Below are 19,268 nucleotides of genomic sequence, written 5' to 3'. Positions count from 1 at the left end.
TTCTAATCTACTCCATAACCATCTGCCAGCGTGAGCATTGGATTCGCTGAGCCAGGGCCTCACGACACCACAGGAGGACTGTGGATGGCTCTTCTGCCCCGCACAGCACCCCAGACCCAGCAGGACACACGAGGAGAAGCTGTATGGGAGCAAAGCTGTGGTCTTGCGTTCCATTGTCTCAGCCAAAGTGACAGAAGCAAGCAGCGGCCTTGTGGGCTGCCAGAGGCTCTGCAGTCACGCTGGCGGGGAGCCACGAGCACCTTTCTCGACCGTGTTTAGGGACCAGGGGACTGGGACCAGGGGACTGGGTCCAGGCTGCCATCCAGGGGCTTCCAGCTGCACTTGCTCAGCCTGGACTGCTGTCCCTGTCCGGAGCTGTGGCCTGTGCTGTGGCGAGGCCTCGAGGCTGGGTCACCCTCTCCAGCCTTGATGTTCAGGGTCTGGGGTCTGGGCTGTCTTTTTTGTTTCTGTTTTTGTTTTGCGATCATTGGTGTTTTGAATACAGAGTTTTCACTGTGGTAAAATACAGGCAACCAAAGGGACCGAGCCGACTCTGGATCTTTCCAAAGTCTGCCCTTGGGTCCTCTGGCCACTTCTCACACACACAGGCTTGATTTCTGTTTGTTTTCTTCTGGGAACTGGGGCTTGGGTTGGCAACTGTCCTGGGCTGGCAGCATCTCAGGAACTCTTGCTCTAGGGACAACCACAAAGTCCAGTGTGGTGGCCTGGGGCCACGACTGGCTTTTCCTGACCCTCTGCCAAGGTCGGGGATTCACTCAGCCCAGGTAGAGAGGTCGCTTGGCCCCTGCCCATCTTCCTCCTTGGACTCCATGCACCACTTTACACCCTTGGCCTGTCCCGAGCCTGTGTGGACGATGGGGCCCTATGGGGCCTGTGGCCAGGGCCGTGCTGGCCGTGGGACCCTGCCGTGGGGCTTGGTCCTGTGAGGACGGAAAGACGCCCTTGCCCAGGGAATCCTGCCTGCCTCCCATACCTGGCTGCAGTGGCCTGCTGCCCACACGGGGCTTTGCCACACAGCCCCTCCGTGGGGACAGCCCCCACCCACCCCTTGCTGGTCTTCTGGGTCCCCTCTGCACCCACCCCGAGCAGCAGGACCTCCCCCTCCTCCCACCAGGCCTGCACACCAGCAAGGGGTGCCACTCGCACGGTGACCAGGACATTCTGTGCAGACAGCGTGACCTTGGGCCCTGGGCCGGTGCTCAGCATGGGTGACGTCCTCTGAACACTGCCCGTCTGGGCATCCTGCCAAGTAGTCAGCACTGGCATGGCTCGCAGTGTGGCGCAGTCTTAGCTTGCTCCTGTGCCCACTCCCACGCAGCACCCCTTGTCACCTGTGCCTGTCTAGCAGGACCCCAGCAGTCCTTCTTTCTCTCCGCGGCCGCTGGCTTCCCTCTGTCTTGTCTGATACTGCATTTCTGGCTGTCTCTGGTCTGCCTGACATGGGCACTTTTGGGGAGCCCAGGCTGCCCTCGTTCTGCATTACCTGATGTCCCCCGTGATGAGGTCAGGCCAAACACCATGTCCCGCAAGACCCCAGTGTCAGCCTCCTGACATGAGGTGTCCCGACGTGTGATGTCAAGGGCAGAGCACTTGGTCCACTTGGAAGTGGCTGTCCCCCAGGTTCTGTCTCCCAGGGTTTGTCCCATCAAGCTGACTTTGGCTGTTGTCTTAATAGCTCGTTTTGTGGCACAGCTCTGAGGCCCTCAGATGAGTCTCTTCTCACTGACTCCCATCACAGTGGGGGCTCACGGTGGCGCTCGCCTGCCTGGGGGCTGCTGACAGCCACGGTGGCCGGCTCCTTCCAAGACGAGACTGGAGTCCTGCCCCGGGAGATGGTTGCAGAAATCCTTCCTGGTGAAACCCCACTGCTGATTTCTCCTCTGCAGCCTGGACCCCCCACCCAGGCCCAGCCTCATGCTGCTTGCCCTGAGGCAGGTGGCACCTGGGCCCCAGGGCTGTGTTCCCTTGTCCTCTGCCTGCAGGCCTGGCTCCTCCCTCTGTCCCGGCTGTTCTGAGGAGCTGGGGCAGGGCAGGGGAGATGGATCTCTGCTGTGGTGTCGCTGTCTGACCCGGAGGTGGGTTCCGGCCACCCTCCAACCACAGGCTGTCACCCTGCATCACTGTCTGGGTGACACCCCCACCGGGCCACTCTGGAGGGAGGGGATCACAAGCCCCAGGCACAGGCGATGAAGTTGGGACCAAGTTGCTGTTTTCCTGATGAGAAAAGGGGCACCCAGGGCAGGAGGAGTCGCCACGGGCCACACAGGAATTGGCAGCACACAGGTTGCCACCCTCCAAGCCCTTGCCCCTTGCAGAGCTGGTGACAGCCCTGTGTCCCTCCGGAGCCGGACTCTTCCGGATGGGCCACCAGCAGCTACTGTCTGTGCCCTTCCGGCCATGAAGTTCCCCTGCCCTGCTCCCACTGGTCCTCAGCTTCCTTTCTGTGGCTAAGGTGCACACGGACATGAGTCCATCCGTGCCAGGGGCCAGCCGGGAAGGGCACAGACAGTGACAGACTTGCAGCTCTCCCCAGAGTCCTCTCTGGACCCACACCACCTCTGCTCCCTAGGAAGAGGAACCTGGATGGGCTCCCAAGTCCCTGCGCCTGCGTGACGTCCCCCGAAGGAGGGCTGTGTGCCTGGTGGAGGCGAGCAGGTGGCCCGATGCGGACGCCTGTGCCCTCTGGGGGTGTGGAGGCCACAACCCCTCAGACCGGTTCTGGGAAGTGAGAACAGGTCGACTTCTCCTAACCTTGCAAAATCTCTGTTGACAAAACGCTCTGGGTATCACCAGGCTGTTTAGGAGCTTTGCACTAGAACTTTTGAACTTTGCTTAGCGAAGTTAGGCAAGATGCAAACTGTGCTGGGGCTTTGGGCACCACCGGGCAGGCCCTTCTGGATGGCTGGGTCCAGAGACGACTTGGGGCTGGGACGGTGCTGAGGCAGCAGAGTGTGGGTAGGAGTGCCGGAGGAGCCCCACGCCCCAGCACCCCTCCAGGGGCTGGTGGGGCGGGTTCCAGGAACTTCCGGCAGGGATCTAGGCCCACACTGAAATTCAGTGCCTGGACGGAGGCTGGACCAGGATGTTCAGAGACCGCACTGGGGCTCAACTGAAGCCAGGGTGAGAACCCAGTGTTGCTGGCCAAGACCATCACCGAGGGAGCAGGTCGCTTGCTAAGGGGGCAAGGACCCTGCAAGCTCACACACAGCCCAGCCCCATGGTGCCTGGCCAGGACTCCTGCCCTGCCCTGTCCTGGGTGAGGGCCTTGGGACTGGACTCCTTACTGCGAATTGGCCTGGCTGGCTGTGAAAGGCTGTTCAGGTCCCTGAAGAACAGAATCACCTGGGGTGGGGACGGCTCCATCCCAGGGAGAGCAGGGACCGCCTCCAGTACAGAGCCTGCATCCCTGGGAGGGTCCCTGGCCTGGCATGAGGCAGGTGACAGGCATGAAGGGTGGGCGGGGAGGAAGGGGTCTAAGCACTGCAGTGGGGGCTGCTCTGGGAGTGGCCCTGCCCAGGGATGGAGTCACAGAGAACCAGACGTGGCCCCGGGTGCCCAGAGCAGATCCCTTTAATGGGCAGGCGGCACGGGCACTGGTGTCTCTGGCCCGGGGGGCACCCTCGCCCGCATGGACTTCTCAATCCACTTGATGAAGTTGGTGACCTTGGTGTAGATCCCGAACTTCCCTTTCCTGGCGCAGCCTTCTCCCCAGCTGACGATGCCGGTCACGTAGTAGGTGTCCCTGAACAAGGTGACGTGGGGGCCGCCGCTGTCCCCCTGGCAGGTGTCCTCCAGCTTGGCATCGTAGCCGGCACAGAACATGTTCTGCGTGATGCTGAAGCCAGTGGACAGCTTGCAGGTGTTGCGGTCCACGTAGGGCACCTCCAGCAACTTGAGGGTGTTGGACTGGCGGCCCATCTCGTGCGTGCGGCCGAACCCACTCACGATGCCTGTCTTCTGTGTCATCAGTGTGGCCTCAGCCCAGTCCTTCTGTGGCAGGCAGGCGGGGGCCACGTTCCTGCGGAAGGTGATGGGCGTCTTCAGCTTGAGGACGGCGATGTCGCAGTCGTAGGTGTGTGTGTTGAACTTGTTGTGCTTTATGACCACCTCCACCTCGTGTGTCATCTCGTTGCCCTCCTCCTGCTCCGTGTCCCGCTCACCTGCAAACAGAGAGCGCACGCGGCTGGTGCCCTGCGGCCCAGCATCTGCATGGTGCATCCTTTTAAGCAAGTTATTATTTTTTATTAAAAAATAGTACATGGTCATGTTTGAAGCCTTAAAAACACAGGAAAATGGAAAGAAGCAAAAACTGCAGCCTCCAGCCTCCCTCAGCAAGCCCTGGTCACACTGCACATGCACGTGCGGGACGCTCCCCGTGCTTCGGGCAGACGCTTCCTGAGCAGGCACTGAGCGGGCTGTGCAGGCCTCCATCGGCTACACCGCCAGCTCCCGGGCACCTGTGCCAGAGCCCAGCCCATCTGGCCAGCAGACTCACCGTGGAAAGGAGAACGCTGAGTACCTTACTCATGGTTGAAATTCATGCTATTTAATTATCCACTGAGATGTTAATATTTTGGATTACAAGGATATTAAAACTAAGTGCACCTCTTTGGCTATGCTTGTTAAATGTGTACTAGAGAACTTGAGATGACCAGGAAGTTGCAAATCACATGTGTGGCTGGCACTGGGCTTGCACTAGATGCCTCTAGGGTCTACTATAGAGATGCAGTGTGGGGAGAGAAGGCGTCAGGAGGCCCCTGGACAAAGGACATGAGGACAAGGAGTGTCCAGCAAGGCGCAGAGCCACAGGCCTCCAGGCCACAGGCAGGCGGGCGGGGTGGGGTGGGCCCTGTGGAGTCCGCGGCTGCCCACTCTCTCCCCTGGGAACAGGGCTCCCATCCCTCAGTGTCCCCAACAGACCGATCCGTCCCTGTGGTCCTGGCCGGGAGACACCCATGGTGGTGTCCCCAGGGCTCCAGGGCAGGTGTCACTTACCTACCCTCACCGTGAACCGCCTGGCTTGGTGGAGACAGTGAGCGGCAGTGAGGATGTGGTACTCACTGAGGATGGTGCCCCCGCAGAACCCGATGCTGTCTTCATTTACAAGCAGAGCCTGCAGGAAGTCGTCTGCATCAGCAACCAAGGATGGCCTGTACCCGGGTGGCCAGATAGGCTTCCCCAGGCCACCGGCCTGTCCTCTTCCTGCCCTGCTCTGAACCAGAGTCTCAAGCCCCCGGCCTCTTCCTCCAGAGCCTGTCCAGGCTTGGGGGCCACATGCTAGCCCTCCCAGGGCCCTCCTGGCCATCTGGAGGCTCAGCGATGCTCACTGGCACTGGTCACGGCCAGGGACCCAGATGGCAAAGGCTCAAGGTCTGTGGGTTCACATCCTGCACACCCAGTACCCGGCGACAGCAAATTCCCCTTCACACGGTCCAGGGAGCACCTGCAGTGCCAGCTGCCTTGCCCCACAGCTCCTTGGATGAGGATCCTATCCGTCCTGGGGTGGGGACAGCTCGGGTGGCTGGTGACCGGTGTGTCAGGCTCAAGTGAAGGTTTCCAAAGAAAAACTGGGCACCCAGTTAAACCGAACCAGGTAGACAGCAAGCCTCTCTCAGCACAAGTACGTCCCAATGGCATCCGAGACAGGCTCATTTAGAAATCACTCAGTATTTATGTGAAATTCAAACGTAACTAGAAGTCTCATGTGTTTGTTTTCTAAATGTAGCAGCCCTTGCCCACATCAGGAATCAATGAGTGAGTTTTAAACATTTTTTAAAACATAAATAGATATGCTTTTCTCTAAGGTACTTCTTGCCTCTAGGATTTAGTTGTTTGGGTTAAAAAACAAAATGACCAAATCAGAAATGCATCAAGGATGGTGAAACTTCCTTCCTCACCCCCTGCCAACAGGTGCCTGCCTAGGGCTGGGTCTGGCTGCTGGGGCCCCGCCTGTTTCTGTGGAGGTGGGCTGTGCCTCTGTCCTGTCCATCTGCAGGCAGGAGGCCGGCAGTGAGACGTCCCGGGTGGCCCAGGGTGCAGAGCGCAGGACCGCAGGCAGGGTTGTGGGTGCTCGGTCCCGGCACAGACTGGTGCCTGCCTGGGACGCTGACCTCGGGCTGGGTCACCTCCCCTCATCCCCAGCCCAGGCCCCCATGCAGCCCGTGCAGCACAGAGCAGCTCAGCCCAGTCACCTGCCAGGGGCACTCCCCTTCTTTGCAGTTCCGGCCGCCCACGATGCGGCCAAGGTCGTTGTCTTTTATCTCCACATTTGTGTCGTTGGAGTTGAGGAGGCTGAAAGGGTCCTCGGTGGGGTTCAGATCGTCCAGGTCCCCCTGCTCCAGTGTGGTGATGTCAGGGACTGTCTCGCTGCTGTTGGTGACCTGTGCCACTGACCGCTTCCTGCGTCCCCGTCCCCCGGTGGTCTTCCCGCAGGGGAAGACTTCTGCAAAAGCAAGGTGGGCCCGGTGAGGCCAGTGCTCACGCCCCGCTTCCAGAGGGCAGGACCAGGCCTGGTACAGGCCCCAGGGATGCCGTGTCCTCCTGGGCTTGGGGTGCAGCTTCTCCGCAGTCCCCCACTGTGCTCAGGGTTGAACAGTGAAGGGGATGTGGCGTGTGTCGCTTGGTGTGTAGGTAGAATCGCCCCCAGGGTCCTTGGCTGCTCTCCGCCCAGGCCACCCCTCCCCACCTGCCTCATCTGGCTGTGACAGCAGCAGCTCCCAGGCCTCACCCCCGCCCCTGACTGCCAGGGTCATTCAGGCAGGTGGTCAGGGCTACCTGTGGCCAGGCCCGGGCAGGGCCACATCCACCCCGGGGCTGGATGACACTGCTGGCCCATCTCTCAGATGAGAAGACTGAGCTCTGTCAGTGGATTTGGGCCCCCAGGTACCAGGTCTGTTTCCAAACCCGAGGTCCTCACATTTGAACAGTGCCACTGGCACGGCCTCCTACCTGTGGAGATGCAGGACTTGCTGTCGTCACCCAGCGTGTAGCCTTTGGCGCAGGAGCATGCCACCGAGTTCTGCACCTCCTGGCAGTACTGGTCACAGTCGCCGTTGTCCAGGCTGCAGAGTTTCCGGGTGGCTGTGAGGAGAAGGCCACACTGCAGCAGGCACACAGGGCAGCGGGTGGGCACAGCCAGGGCCCAGAGAGGCTCAGCTCTAGGACGAACAAGCGCCCAGCTCGGGGCCTCCCCAACGCAGGCCATGTGAGGGGCACGGCGCCCAGCAAGGCCCCTGAGCACCCCTGGGTGACACCCCCCGGGCAGACGGTGTGGGGAAGCAGTGGGCGCTTGGGGAGCAGGCGGTGGCACAGGGCGCGGTGGCCTTGGAGCCCCTCCTTCCGAGGCCAGCAGGTTCTCCACGACTGCCAAGAAGAGAGGGGCTGGTAGCCTGGTCTCCACAGATGCCAGCCCCTGGTGCTGCATGTGACGCCCCACAGACACAGTCCCTTCCACGACCCCACCGCCCCTTGGCAGGTGGCCCAGATCAGCCTGAGGGTGGCCCTGTGCCCCTGTTGTCCTATAGCTGCCTAGAGCTCCATGCCCTACCTTCACTCGCTTGCCAACCAGCAAGGGATTCCTTCCGCAGCACCCATTTTATGGTTCAGATCCAAAATGGCCCCAAAGCCTCAGGTGTTTGGATGTGGGGGGATTACTGCTGACTGCTGTTAAGGGGTGGGCCTGCTCGGAGCTAAGGCCCTGGGACCTTGGCCTGGCAGGGTGGCTGTCCCTCTTCCCTCCCGCTTTCCCTCGCGGCTTCCTGTCTGCCACGAGGTAAGCAGCTCTCCTCCACCAGGCCCCGTGCCATGCAGCTTCTGCCTGGAGCCAGCCCACCATGCAAGGACTAAAACTTCTACAACATGAGCCAAAACAAACCTCTCCTCCTTTAAGTTGCAGGTGTTGGGTGTTGTCTCAGCAACAAGGACGGCGATTAACACAGCCTGCCTCAGCCCAGATGGTGCACCAGGTGCCACTGAGGCAGCCAGGGCCCTGCTGCAGACATGCCAGCTGGTGGCCCTGGGATCCCGTGGGATCCGGCAAGAGCCTAGCCTGTGAAGTCTGTCCTTGGGAGGCTAAGACAGGCTCCAGTGCAGGCCCACAGAGGGGCAGCTGCACCTTGGCAAGAGCACTGGGCCTGAGCCCACTGGGCTGGGCTGTGTGGTGTGCCGTACCGTGTACGCAAAGTGGTGGAAGTGAGGACAGTGCACAGGCCTCGTGCAGCTCTTGACACAGTGCTCCGGGCCACCGTACCCCAAGGCTGGAGTCACCTGCCCACTTCCAACTCCAAGCCCCCATGGGCCGGGCAGCCTGTGGCCACATGCTTGACATGCTGTTTGAGGTTGGATGAGAAAATAACCAGGGCAGAGGTCCACAGGAAGGGGATTGTGGAAAAGGTTCACTGTAGCCCTGGAGTCTGCCCTGTTAGGGCTAAGCTGGCCAAGCTGCGGGCAGGAGAAGTAACTGGGCTTCCGTGCAGTGTTGCACTTCCGAATCCCTGCAGAGGAAGGCGCTAACCTGACCCAGTCTAGGAGTACAATCTGCAGAGGCTGAGGGAAGTAACAAACGTGAGAAGCAAATCTTTCTCCTTAGGGAAAACCAGTCTGACAGTGACCTAATTTTCAATTTAGAAAGTCAGCATATTAGAGACAACTCTGAATGTCCTATGTAGAATTAAGGCCAACCCTGAATACTCCCCCCCGGCATTTGTGTCTAAGGTGGCATCAGGGAGACGGCTGGGGTGCACTGCGCTGGGTCGCCAGGAGCTCACTGGAGCCCAGGCACAGAGGCGGTCTGGTTCCCGCAGCGACAGCTCATGGCCTTGAGAGCTCTGCGCCCCAGCGAGCGAGCGGCCCACAGGGCACAGCGGGCTGTTATCTGCTGGGGCCTCTCCAGGGGGCTCTCGCGGTCAGAGGGCAGACTCGGAGTTAGAGGCGGTTGGAGAGTGTCGTCTCCTCCCTGCCTGCTCTCCATGCGCCTCCACTCGTGAGGAACTTACACAGTTCGCAGTTTTTCCCTTCGAAGCCTTCCTGGCAGCTGCACTCGTACTCCGAGAGGCCATCGCGGCAGGTGCCCTGGTTCTGGCAGGGGTTGTTCTCACACTGGTCCCCATCTGCAGAGGATCAGGGGCCCAGGCTGCAGGTGCCTCCCTCCTTGTGGAGTCACTGTGCTGGGTGACCGCGGCGTTGCGTGTTCGGGTGGAAGCCCTTGCCACCTGCTCCTCCTATAGGGGGCAGTTCCTCCTGTCTAGATGTCATTTTGTCCCCACCTCTGCGGGCCTTGCGTGTGCGTGATGCCCTGGTCTAACTGGAGGCCCAGTGGGCCTTCTCATGTCTTGCACTGTGTTTATGGCCAGGAGCGAGGACCTCTGGGCTGCGGGCCACACAGCGACCGGGAAGGAGGGCCCTGAGAGTCAATACTGTTTCTGAGCTGGGCGTGGTCCGGAGAGGTTAAGGCTCCTCCTTCCCAGGGACATGGGGCTCTGTCCAGCACAGATGTGGGCATCTTGTTCCTTGGTGGATATACCTCACTCCAACTCTCATTCTGAGAAACTTAAGTACTGTTATAAGTGGTCACATTAATACCATCTCACACCATCTCAGACACCATCAGCGTTAAATCAGGGTAGCTACCTTGTTAGGTAATCCAATCTTTCAGTCTCCATTCTTTTGCTTCTACTTGATACAGTTACTTTTTTTTTTGGTACTGGGGATCGAACTCAGGTCCTTGCGCTTGCGCAGCAGGCGGCGAAACCACTGAGCTAAATCCCTGGCCCTACAGTTACATTTTAAAAAGATTATCACAGAATCTGGTATCCTCAGATGAGAGTGAACTGAGTTAAGCCTATATTTGGGCTGGACGTGCTGGCACAGGAAGCTGAGGCAGGAGGACTGCGTGGGCCCCAGCAGTTTGAGGCCAGCCTGAGTGACACAGTAAGACCCAACCTCAATAAAGGAAAATATATACCTGATTAAGGACCAAACTAGAATTGGTATAACACTACTACAAAAACTATTTTAAATAACTGATATGGAAATATGCAGAGGGGAGAAAGCCTTAAGGGCACTTAGATTTAAATAGGAGTGGGAAGGAAATTCAGGAAGTATTTTAAAAATGTAGTCGTTCCCAGTTTAAATATCCTGATGAACCCCTCACACTTAAAACAGAAAACATCTCACCTTTGTATTTGTTCCAGAATTCTTTCTAAAAGAAAAAAATATTTGAAGTACATTAGAGAAAGCACACACCAGCAGCATTTATTACCCAGCAACTCGACCAGAGGAAAGAACTTTTCCAAGACTGCTCTGCTGGAAAGGGAGAGCTGTCTGGATCTTGTGTGTGACAGGGTGGGGCTTCATCTTCTCAAATGCTGCATCCTGAAAATGGATTTCAAGTCAATCCTGAAGGGACAGACTGCACCAAAACCAGCTACCGCTTGCTGTCCCTTTCTGTGAGTGGTTTGCATTAACACGCCCAGGTGAAGGGCTCAGAGAAGGTCACGTGCTCGTCAGTAATCCTTACGTTAGCTGGGAAAATGTCAATCACTATTTTGCTTGAAATAGCTTACTATGAATGGATGTGACACTAACAGAATGCCCGGAGTCTTCGCTTCATTTTGTAGCTGTCTGTAGCTGCTTCCCCAGTGCCCCACCTCCCCTGGTTCAGGGCAAATAATCCCAGAACGTGGCCTTAATGAGGAGCAGGGTCTCGCAGATGTGACTGAGGTAAGGGTCCCCTTGAGCTCACACTGGATCACTCTGAGCCCTGAGGATGCACGCTTCCTGAGAGGCGGCGGCTGCACAGAGAGCTGAGTGGGTGTCCGGAGCATGGAAGGGACGCTTTGGGCTCTCAGAGGGAGCCGAGCCTGCCTATGCTTGAGCTGTCTCCAAGCCCGTGACAGAACAAATCCCCGTTACCCTAAATGACATGGTTTGTGGTGCTTTGCTATGGCAGCCCTGGAAATAAACGCAGTGTCTTTTTAAAATTTAGTTTGAGAATCATCACATGGTGAAATCAAATTTTGGTGTTTGATGCTGACTCCCCCACATGCGACACCTGTGTGACCTGGGCCACAAACAGGATGCAGAGCAGCCCTGTGCGCCTCAAGCCCCACTCTTGGTTGCCTGTAAACCCTCCTACCTGCCCCGTCGCTAATCACTTGTGCTCGATGACTTGTTTGGAGTGTCCTATGGCAATTGATGAAAGTTCTGGTTGCTCCACGTCCTAAGCAGCACTGGTTTGTACTTTCTTTCACTCTACAGGTATCTAGTGGCTCTCGCTGTGGGTTGGTTTTGTTTGTTTTTGAGACAGGGTCTCACTGTGTAATTCATGGTGACCTCACTTTGGAGCCTAGGCTGACCTTGAAATCATAGCGATCCTCCTGCCTCAGCCTCCCAAGTCCCGGGATGATGGACATGCACCACCACGGCCAAATTCCCTGTGGTTTTAATTCACATTTCTGTAATGGCTAATGGTGCTCATAGCCTTACTTGCCATCTGCATTTCCTCTTGGGCAAGTTGGCTGTTCAAGTCTTTTGTTGATTGAATTTAATTAAGGGTCTATCTTCTTTTGAGTTATAAGAATTCTTTAGATATTCTGAATACAAATCCCTTGTTGGATATGAGAACTACATAGTCTGTAGCTTGTATTTCCATTTGCTTAACTATTTTTTCACAGAATTTTAGTTTTGACAAAGTCCAGCTTATCATTTTTAAAATTTTATGAATCATTCTTTTGATGTCGTAGTTAAGAATTTTTGGGCCGAGGATTTAGCTCAGTGGTTCTGGCACCCGCTATGCAAGCCCAAGGTCCCAAGTTCGATCCCCGGTGCCAAAAAAAAAAATTTTTTTTTTGCCTGACTCCATGCCATGCATCTTCTGCTGTCTTCTCCTACAAGTCACTAGTTTTATATTTCACCTTTATCTATGATTCATTTTGTGTTAGTTGTTGTATAGCTGTGATTTTTTAGGTCAAGCTCACTTTTTAGGATCTAACTGTATCACTGCTTCAACTCAGCCATGGTCTTAGTGTGTTGCCCCCACTGAAATGTAACCACCGGTGCGGTAGTAACAGAGATGGGCCCTTCAGGGGTGATTAGGTAGTGGGGGCTTTGCCCTCGTGAATGGACTAATGCCTTTATTATAGGGCTGCACACAGCATCGGCTCTTTTACCCTTCCTCCCTCTGCCATGTGGGAATACAGCAGCAAAGTTGTCTTGGAAGCAGGAATGGACCCTCACCAGCCAGAGACCCTGCTCACGGCTCAGTCTTGGACTTCTCACCCTCCATAACTGCAAGCCATGTGCCGCTTGCTGAGTGTAATCTGAGTGCAAGATATTTTGTTTTTAATTTTTTTTTTTTGGTACCGGGGATCAAACCTGGGTCCTTGCGCTTGCGCAACAGGCAGCAAAACCACTGAGCTAAATCCCCGGCCCAGTAAGGTATTTTGTTACAGCAGCATGAATGTACTCAGTCAAATGCCAAGTGTTGAAAAAGACAATTCTTTTTTTTAATCCTTTTTTTTTTGGTACTGGGAATCAAATTCAGGACCTTGTGCTTCCGCAGCAGGCACTGGAACCACTGAGCTAAGTCCCCGGCTCCTGACAAAGACAATTCTTTTTCCATTGAGTAGTTTTTGTAGCTTTGCCAAAAATCAGCTGACCATATTTGTGTGGGGCTCTTTTCTGGACTTCTATTCTGCTTCAATCCCTTTGCCAGTGCTACCTATTAATATCTCTGTAATTAGCTTTGTAAATCTCAAGCAGGTAATATGGTTCCTCCAACTTTGTTTCTTCTCAGGAGTGTTTCAGCCATTCTAATTCCTTTGTTTTTCTATGTGAGTTTTAGAGTCAGTGTATTTCTATCTGCTGAAATTTTGATTCACATTGTATCAAATGCACAATCAAATTGGGGAAGACTGGTACCTTTGTCTGTTGGGTCTTCCAATCCACAAACACTGAATCTCCATTTGTTTAGGACTTGTTTAAATTCTTTCACTAGAACTTTGTCGATTTTAGATATATAGGTTCTGCGTGCATTTTGTTAATTAGTATTTAATTTTCTTTGAAGCAATTTTGGTTGGCTGTGATGCCCAAACTTTATCCAAATTTATGTGGGTAGGGTTCTTCATAGTATTTTCTTAGTAATACTTTAACATCTGCCAGTTCTGTAGTAGCATCTCATTTCACTCCCCATATAGGTAAATTTCATGTTCAGTTTTGTTAGTTATCCATTTTATGGATCTCATGTATTATTTTTGTGTTAAATTTCTTTGATTCCTGCTTTTAAAATTCCTTCTTTTTCTTGTTCTGAGTTTATTTTGCTCTTCTTTTTCAGTTTTTTAATGTAGGAGCTTAGGCGATCAATTTGAGACTTTTCTTGTTTTTGAGTGTTAGTATTTCATACTATAAATTTACCCCCAAGTACTGCTTTTTAAAACTGTACTCACAGATCTCGTAAGTTGTATATTCTTTTTAGTTTGTCTGTTCTTTTTTTGGTACCGGGGATCGAACTCGGGTCCTTGCGCCTGCACAGCAGGCGGCAAAACCACCGAGCTAAATCCCCGGCCCCAAGTTTGTCTGTTTTGAGACTGGGTGTTGTTTTGTAGGGGACACGAACTCATTATGTTCTCCGGGCTGTGTCAAATTTGAAATCTTCCGCCTCACTGCTGGAGTTATAGGTGTGTGCCACCGTGCCTGGCTGTTGTACATTCATTTTTGCTCAGCTAATATAGTTTCTTATTTCATTTGGAAATTCCTATTTGACCTATGAATTATTTATAAATGTGTTAATTATCAAGTACTTGGAGATTTTCAGCTTAATTCCATTATGGTCAAAGAACACATTTTATATGCCTCCACTCTTTTAAATTTGTTAAGGTGCACATTATGACACCAGATGCACTCTAACTTGATTCCTTTCCTCTCTTCTGGTGGCTGGAATGAACTGTGATACACAACTGGATAGCAATACCCACACAAATTCCTTTGTAGACCGTAATCTTTTGCAGAAATGCAAAGATGTCTGAGTCATACGACAGATTCACGGAAGACAATTTTTCCACATCTGGGGTTGAGGAGGCTTCAGGATGATTCAAGGGCATTACATTTATTGCCACTTTCTTTCTTTCTTTTCTTTTTTTTTTTGGTACCGGGGATCGAACTCTGGTCCTTGCGCTTGCGCAGCAGGTGGTAAAACCACTGAGTTAAATCCCCGGCCTGCCACTTTCTTTTATTATTACACTGTACACTGTGTTTCTGTTATTATTACATTAGGTTCTCATAAGGAGCATGCAGTCCAGATTCCTCACATGCACAGTTCACAGAATGGTTTTCGATTTTATGAGAGTCTAACACACTGGATCTAATCTGACAGGAGATGGAGCTTAGGCTGTAATGTAGCAATTGGGAGCAGCTCTTAAATACAAATAAAGCTTCATTTGCTCCCCACCACTCAGCTCATGTCACACAACCTGGTTCCACAGACCAGCACTGGTATTACTCAGTCTGTGGGCCTGGGGGACCCCTGAGCTACCGGATGGAAGCATGGAAGTTTTCATCTACGAGTATAACCTCATTTTGGCTTGTTTTTCAAAAAGCTCCTGCTTCTCAGTTTAGACACTGTATACTTCATGATATCAGATTAAAGCAGAACTTAAAGGAAAGCAGTTCTTCTAGCTGAAAGCGGTCTAGCAGCTCCCCACTCAGGTCTTGCCCCCCTTTCCCATAACTGACCTCGCCCTGGTACTGATAAGGTAGACAGTCATCTTCCTGGAAATGAAGCTTTGTAACTCCTGAAGAACTATATGCTGTGTAAACAACTATGTTCTGTACACAAAGTTTATGACACTCTGTTCCCATATGATTCATAAGACATTGTCTTTTTTTTTTCTTTTTGTTTCTTTTTTTTGGTACTGGGGTCGAACTTGAGACCTTGCGCTTGCAAGGCAGGCAGCCGAACCACTGAGCTAAATCCCCAGCCCTCAAGACATTGTCTTCTTACAAGGCTAAATGACTAAACTGTCTGCCCTGCTCTGGTAAACTCACTTACTGCATCACTAGAAAGACCATGCCCCTTTGACTAAATTATAGAAACTGGAACTTTCCTTTGTTCAATCGCTTGGTCTTTTGGACAGGAATCCAACATCCAACTGGGTCAAGGTGCACCAATAAATCCTCCTGATTCCCATTTGGTCTCTCTTGTCCTTTTGGAATTCTGTAACGAGGTATCACCAAGAATTTTTGTTTCTTCAGTTTCTGAGAGGCTGGTTTGGGGAAGCTTTCCTTTGGGGCTTTCTTGAGCTCTTCCATCATGCTGATTCTGCACAAATGTGAGATGAAGCTGATCCCAAAGGTTTGCCTGCAGAGGGCATGCGACCATCTGTGAACTGTTTCATCATCCTTGATTTAGTATTTTCTGTGATTTCAGTGAGATCGTAATAGTCTGCATGGTCAAGTAGAACTCACAGGTGGTGAATTCGGTGGAGTCAAATCAATTCTCTTATCCCAGAATTGGCGTCCAGTTTTATAAATCCAGTTAATCCCATGAACCACCAGGATCTTACGGTAGAGCTCTGGGGGACTTCTCACATTTAAACTCATGTCCAGCTCATCATGGTAGGTGGTGAAAGGCTTGGCCTCAGCTAACCCTGGGGACGATGTTCCATAGTTTGGTGTCTAGAAATCTTTACTCATTCAAGAACTTCTCACACATGTGATAATCTCAGTATGGATAATTTTTTCCCTCAGAACATCATTCAGGATCAAGTCCATGCACCTTCCATGCCATGGTGTTTTAGCGTCTGTGAGACTAAAGTTCAGGGTTCTTGTGAACTCCAGTTATGCCTTCCTGATCCAGTTATTTGACAAGGGTAAGTCCTTGTGACAGTTCCTTTAACTGGCAGTAGCTTGCAGTGTGACACAGGCAAGGACCTTCCAGGTAATCTTGGTCAGGTGGCTCCTGCCTGCAGGTGACTGCATTCATGGATGAAGCGAGTGAGCTTCGGGTCTGTCCACAGAAGCTGCGTGGTGAGGAGCTCACACAGCGGTCGCAGACCTCAGTTTCCACTGTGGTCCAATGTCAGCGGTGTGGCTGGAGGCAGCAGCATCCACTGCCTGACTTAGCTGTGTCTCAGCAACCCTAGCCTGGAGCCTATCTTTAGCTCAGTCTTGTTAGTTTGGGCTCCACCCCACCGTCCTCTTTCCCCTCATCCAGGTGCCTGTGGCTTCCATCTACTTTGAGAGAGGAACCAGGTTCCCTGCACTTCCGGGTCGGCTGGCAAAGCCCCGCCCCTTCTGCGAGGGCGCGCGCAGCACTGACGGGTCTTAGGTGCGCCTGTGCACTGCGCTCCGGCCCCGCCGTCCGGGCCCCTGGTGCGGGTGCAGTCTCCCGGGCGGCGCCTATGGCCCCGGGGAGCGCGGACCCAGGCGTGGGATGTTCGAAGTACTCGTTCGGGCTTCGGGTGGTCTGGCCGCATCGCGCACGTGGTGGGGCACCCCTTCCCGCCCGCCGCCGCTCACCGTCTTTTGGTCGTCCTCGAAGACCTCCCGGGCCTCTTCGTAGGAGCAGGTCTCCTCCAGACACTCCCTCTCCAGGTTGCCTTTCTTCAGCTCCTCGAAGATCGCATTGGCCCTGCGGGTCCTCAGGACGCTGTGCGCGCGCTCGCGGCCGGTGAACACTGGGGACAGGAAGGCAGGGAGCGCGTCTGGGGCGCCCACCTCTCCGAGGGGGCCCTGCGCCCCGCCCCCTGCCCCCCGGCCTCTGCTCCAGCCCCTGCTGAGCCAAATCTGCAATTTATATCGAGTCCCAGAACACACAGAATTAATAGGTTCCAAGAAATTGCGCTTGTTTTCTACAAAACTGCAAACTTTTCTATTTTGATTTTATCCTCTTTTACTTAAAAGACCCACAGTAATTTCATGACTCCTGCGAGGTGTGCTGCACTGATTGCGGCAGGGCTCACACTCAGCACACTCACTCGAATCTGGCCCCTGGGCCTGCTCGGTCCTCACAGCCTCCTGGATGTGTTTGGTTTCCTCTCTGCTGCCCTGGAGCCGCAGTGAGGCTCACAGCTTGGCTCGGTTCTCTCTTCCTCTGATCCCCAGCGAGTCTCCAGGCCATCCCCCTGCTCCTTCCTGACCTCCCCCGAATTCATGCCTCTTCCTGCCCGCACCACAAAGCCTACTTCAGCTATTCCTGCCTGGTGGAGGTACAGCATGCCTGCAAACCCACCCCTGCTGGACTCAGTGGGGACACACACGGGTGACAGGCACTGTGTGGAAGAGGATAAGGCTCAAGGACATCGAGAGCCACTCACCAGCTGCAGCTTCCCCTCAGCTCTGGACAAGAACCTGTGGTCTCTGTCCGCAAGGCCAGGTCTCTTGGGTCTCTCCCCTCGACTGTCCCTGTGCTCATCTCTCTGCCAGCCTGGCCTACCTGCTGGTGGGGCTGTGCCCAGTGCTTTTGGGCCCCAGGGCCTTCGCAGCTGGCACTGTCCCTACCTGGGACATGCTTCCCCTAGATACCCACGTGACTTGGTCCTGCTGCATGACTCTCGGAGAGGTTCTTTCCCGGCCACCCCCCTAAGGTGTCCCGAACTCTGACGGCTTGTCCTGTGCTGTTTCTCATCATAGCACATAATGCCCTCTGATGTGACCTGTTGACAGGTGTATCATCCCCTCAACCGGAATGCAGTCTCTGCAAGGTGTGGCCCAGTGATGGTGCCCCTCCTAGAGCTTGCAGTGGCACAGACAGCCCACTGTGGCCCCGATTTAGCCCACACCACCAGCTGCACCCCAGCCCCTGGACGGAGTGGGTGCTTTGTCGAGTGAGTGAAGGAGGCGAGCCCTGGACAGCCACCCTGGCCTGGGGCCTAGCCCCGGACCCCACTTCGGGCACAGTTAATGGCCTCGTAGTCACATTTAGCCCTTGGTAGGTCACGAGGCCAGCTGTGGACGGGAAGCTACACTTTGCTTGAGTGGAGGAAGCAAGCTTGGCCACCAGGCATGAAAACAGGCCCTGGGGGGACAGGGCCTGCGATGCTGGCAGCTGACTCAGCCCTGACTGTCCCTGGGTGTCCTGTGTGGGTGAGGACACTGCGGTCCTCAGATGTGCAGCTGTCTGCGTGGCACTGGTGGGCGGTGAAGCCGTCAGACAGGCAGCACCTGCTGAGGCAGAGTTTGGCCGCTGTGCCCTGCCCATGGGTAGAGACTCAGCGGGTCGAAGCCCATTTCTGGACTGCACAGCGAGCGCTGCCTGCGCTGTGCCTGCTCCGCGTTCCTAAACTCCTCTGGGCAGCCCCGGCCTGGGCAGCTGAGCCCCTCCCCTGCCCTGCTGAGCTCCATCCCGGCCGCCCCAGCCCCTCTATCCCTGCCTCTGTCCTCACCTCTGCCCTCCCCGCTCTGCCCGTCTCGTGCTCCTGTTTTCATCTCCCGGTGACTTGGATCCAGCCCTCCTGCTTTCCCTGTGGGAGCCGCTGACCCTCACTGTCCCCTCGGTGGGGGGGCCCAGCCAGGCCACCCGACAGCAGCCTGCGACCTGGGCCAGGGCCTCGGCCACTCACTGCCTGCCCACCCTCGTTCCTCCTCCTGGCCCGTGCACTCACCACTCCTCCCGGGCAGCAGGAGGCCGGCCAGGGCAGTGAGGAGCAGGGCAAGGCGCAGCGGAGCCTCCATGGTGGCGAGGGCAGCACTCTGTCCCGAGGGCCGGTGCGCGGGCAAGGTCCACTCGCCAGGGCCCCGGTGGCCATTGTCCTGCTTATCTTGGCCTCCTGATTGGAGCCTGGCCTGCTGTGAGGTCAGCGCAGGGGTCTGGGGACCGTGGCAGAGCAGGTGGCTGAGGCAGTCGCTGACCTCATCCTCGTTAGCACTGCCCTGCAGGGCCTGGGGGCGCGGTCTGAGAGAGAAACAGTGTCATGGTGGCCTCGCCGGCGGCTTGCAGACGCTCGTGTCTGGCTCTCGTCAGTCTGACGGCTGTGGGGAAAGCACCACTTCCCCTGTTTCCGTGAACAGAAGCCAGCTCAGAGGGACCTGGGCTGGCACGGGTCTCAGACCGTGGCCCTGGCTGACAGACACACGTGGAACAGTGGGCCAGGTGCTGACTTGGGCTGCCTGTCACTCACTTGTGTCAGCAGGCTGAGTTGTCCGGGAGGAGCGAGTGACATAGTGACGCCCCGCCCCGCTTATGTGTCTTGGGACAGGTCAGTGGGGAAGAGAAGACTGGGCATACATGACACTCAGGGCAGCCAGGAAGTATG

The 19,268-nt window shown here is 55.0% G+C and overlaps 1 protein-coding gene across 2 annotated transcripts; it reads right to left on the bottom strand.

Annotated features, from left to right (window-relative positions):
* Positions 1-3,568: 3,568 nt before the first annotated feature.
* On the bottom strand, positions 3,569-18,776 carry F10 (coagulation factor X). Of its 2 annotated transcripts, XM_004858516.4 has the most exons (8): positions 18,618-18,776; positions 16,534-16,691; positions 10,195-10,219; positions 9,015-9,128; positions 6,970-7,101; positions 6,213-6,463; positions 5,017-5,134; positions 3,569-4,181 (listed from the first exon to the last, which is right to left on the bottom strand). In XM_004858516.4, the coding sequence occupies exons 1-8, from the start codon at positions 18,685-18,687 to the stop codon at positions 3,592-3,594; spliced, it is 1,458 nt and encodes a 485-aa protein (XP_004858573.1). In that variant the 5' UTR covers positions 18,688-18,776; the 3' UTR covers positions 3,569-3,591. The 2 variants fall into 2 exon arrangements, with proteins under 2 accessions (XP_004858573.1, XP_012932783.1); XM_013077329.3 differs by lacking the exon at positions 9,015-9,128.
* Between the last annotated feature and the right edge of the window lie 492 nt (positions 18,777-19,268).

The sequence above is a fragment of the Heterocephalus glaber genome, unplaced genomic scaffold, assembly GCF_053883595.1.
Source record: "Heterocephalus glaber isolate CG9 unplaced genomic scaffold, H.glaber_assembly_v1.0 deba00001579, whole genome shotgun sequence".
Taxonomy (NCBI): domain Eukaryota; kingdom Metazoa; phylum Chordata; class Mammalia; order Rodentia; family Bathyergidae; genus Heterocephalus; species Heterocephalus glaber.
The sequence above is the reverse complement of the archived record's forward strand: the minus strand, read 5'-3'. Positions and strand labels throughout refer to the sequence as shown.

What these genes read in the sequence shown, in the direction of transcription:
- F10 (XM_004858516.4), bottom strand. Translation starts at nt 18,687, where the DNA reads ATGGAGGCTCCGCTGCGCCTTGCCCTGCTCCTCACTGCCCTGGCCGGC. An exon ending in AGGGAAAAACTGCGAACTGT is followed by an intron (nt 7,102 to 9,014) that starts GTAAGTTCCTCA and finishes TTCTCCTCACAG; the next exon opens with CCACCCGGAAACTCTGCAGC. An exon ending in CAAGTCCTGCATCTCCACAG is followed by an intron (nt 6,464 to 6,969) that starts GTAGGAGGCCGT and finishes TTGCTTTTGCAG; the next exon opens with AAGTCTTCCCCTGCGGGAAG.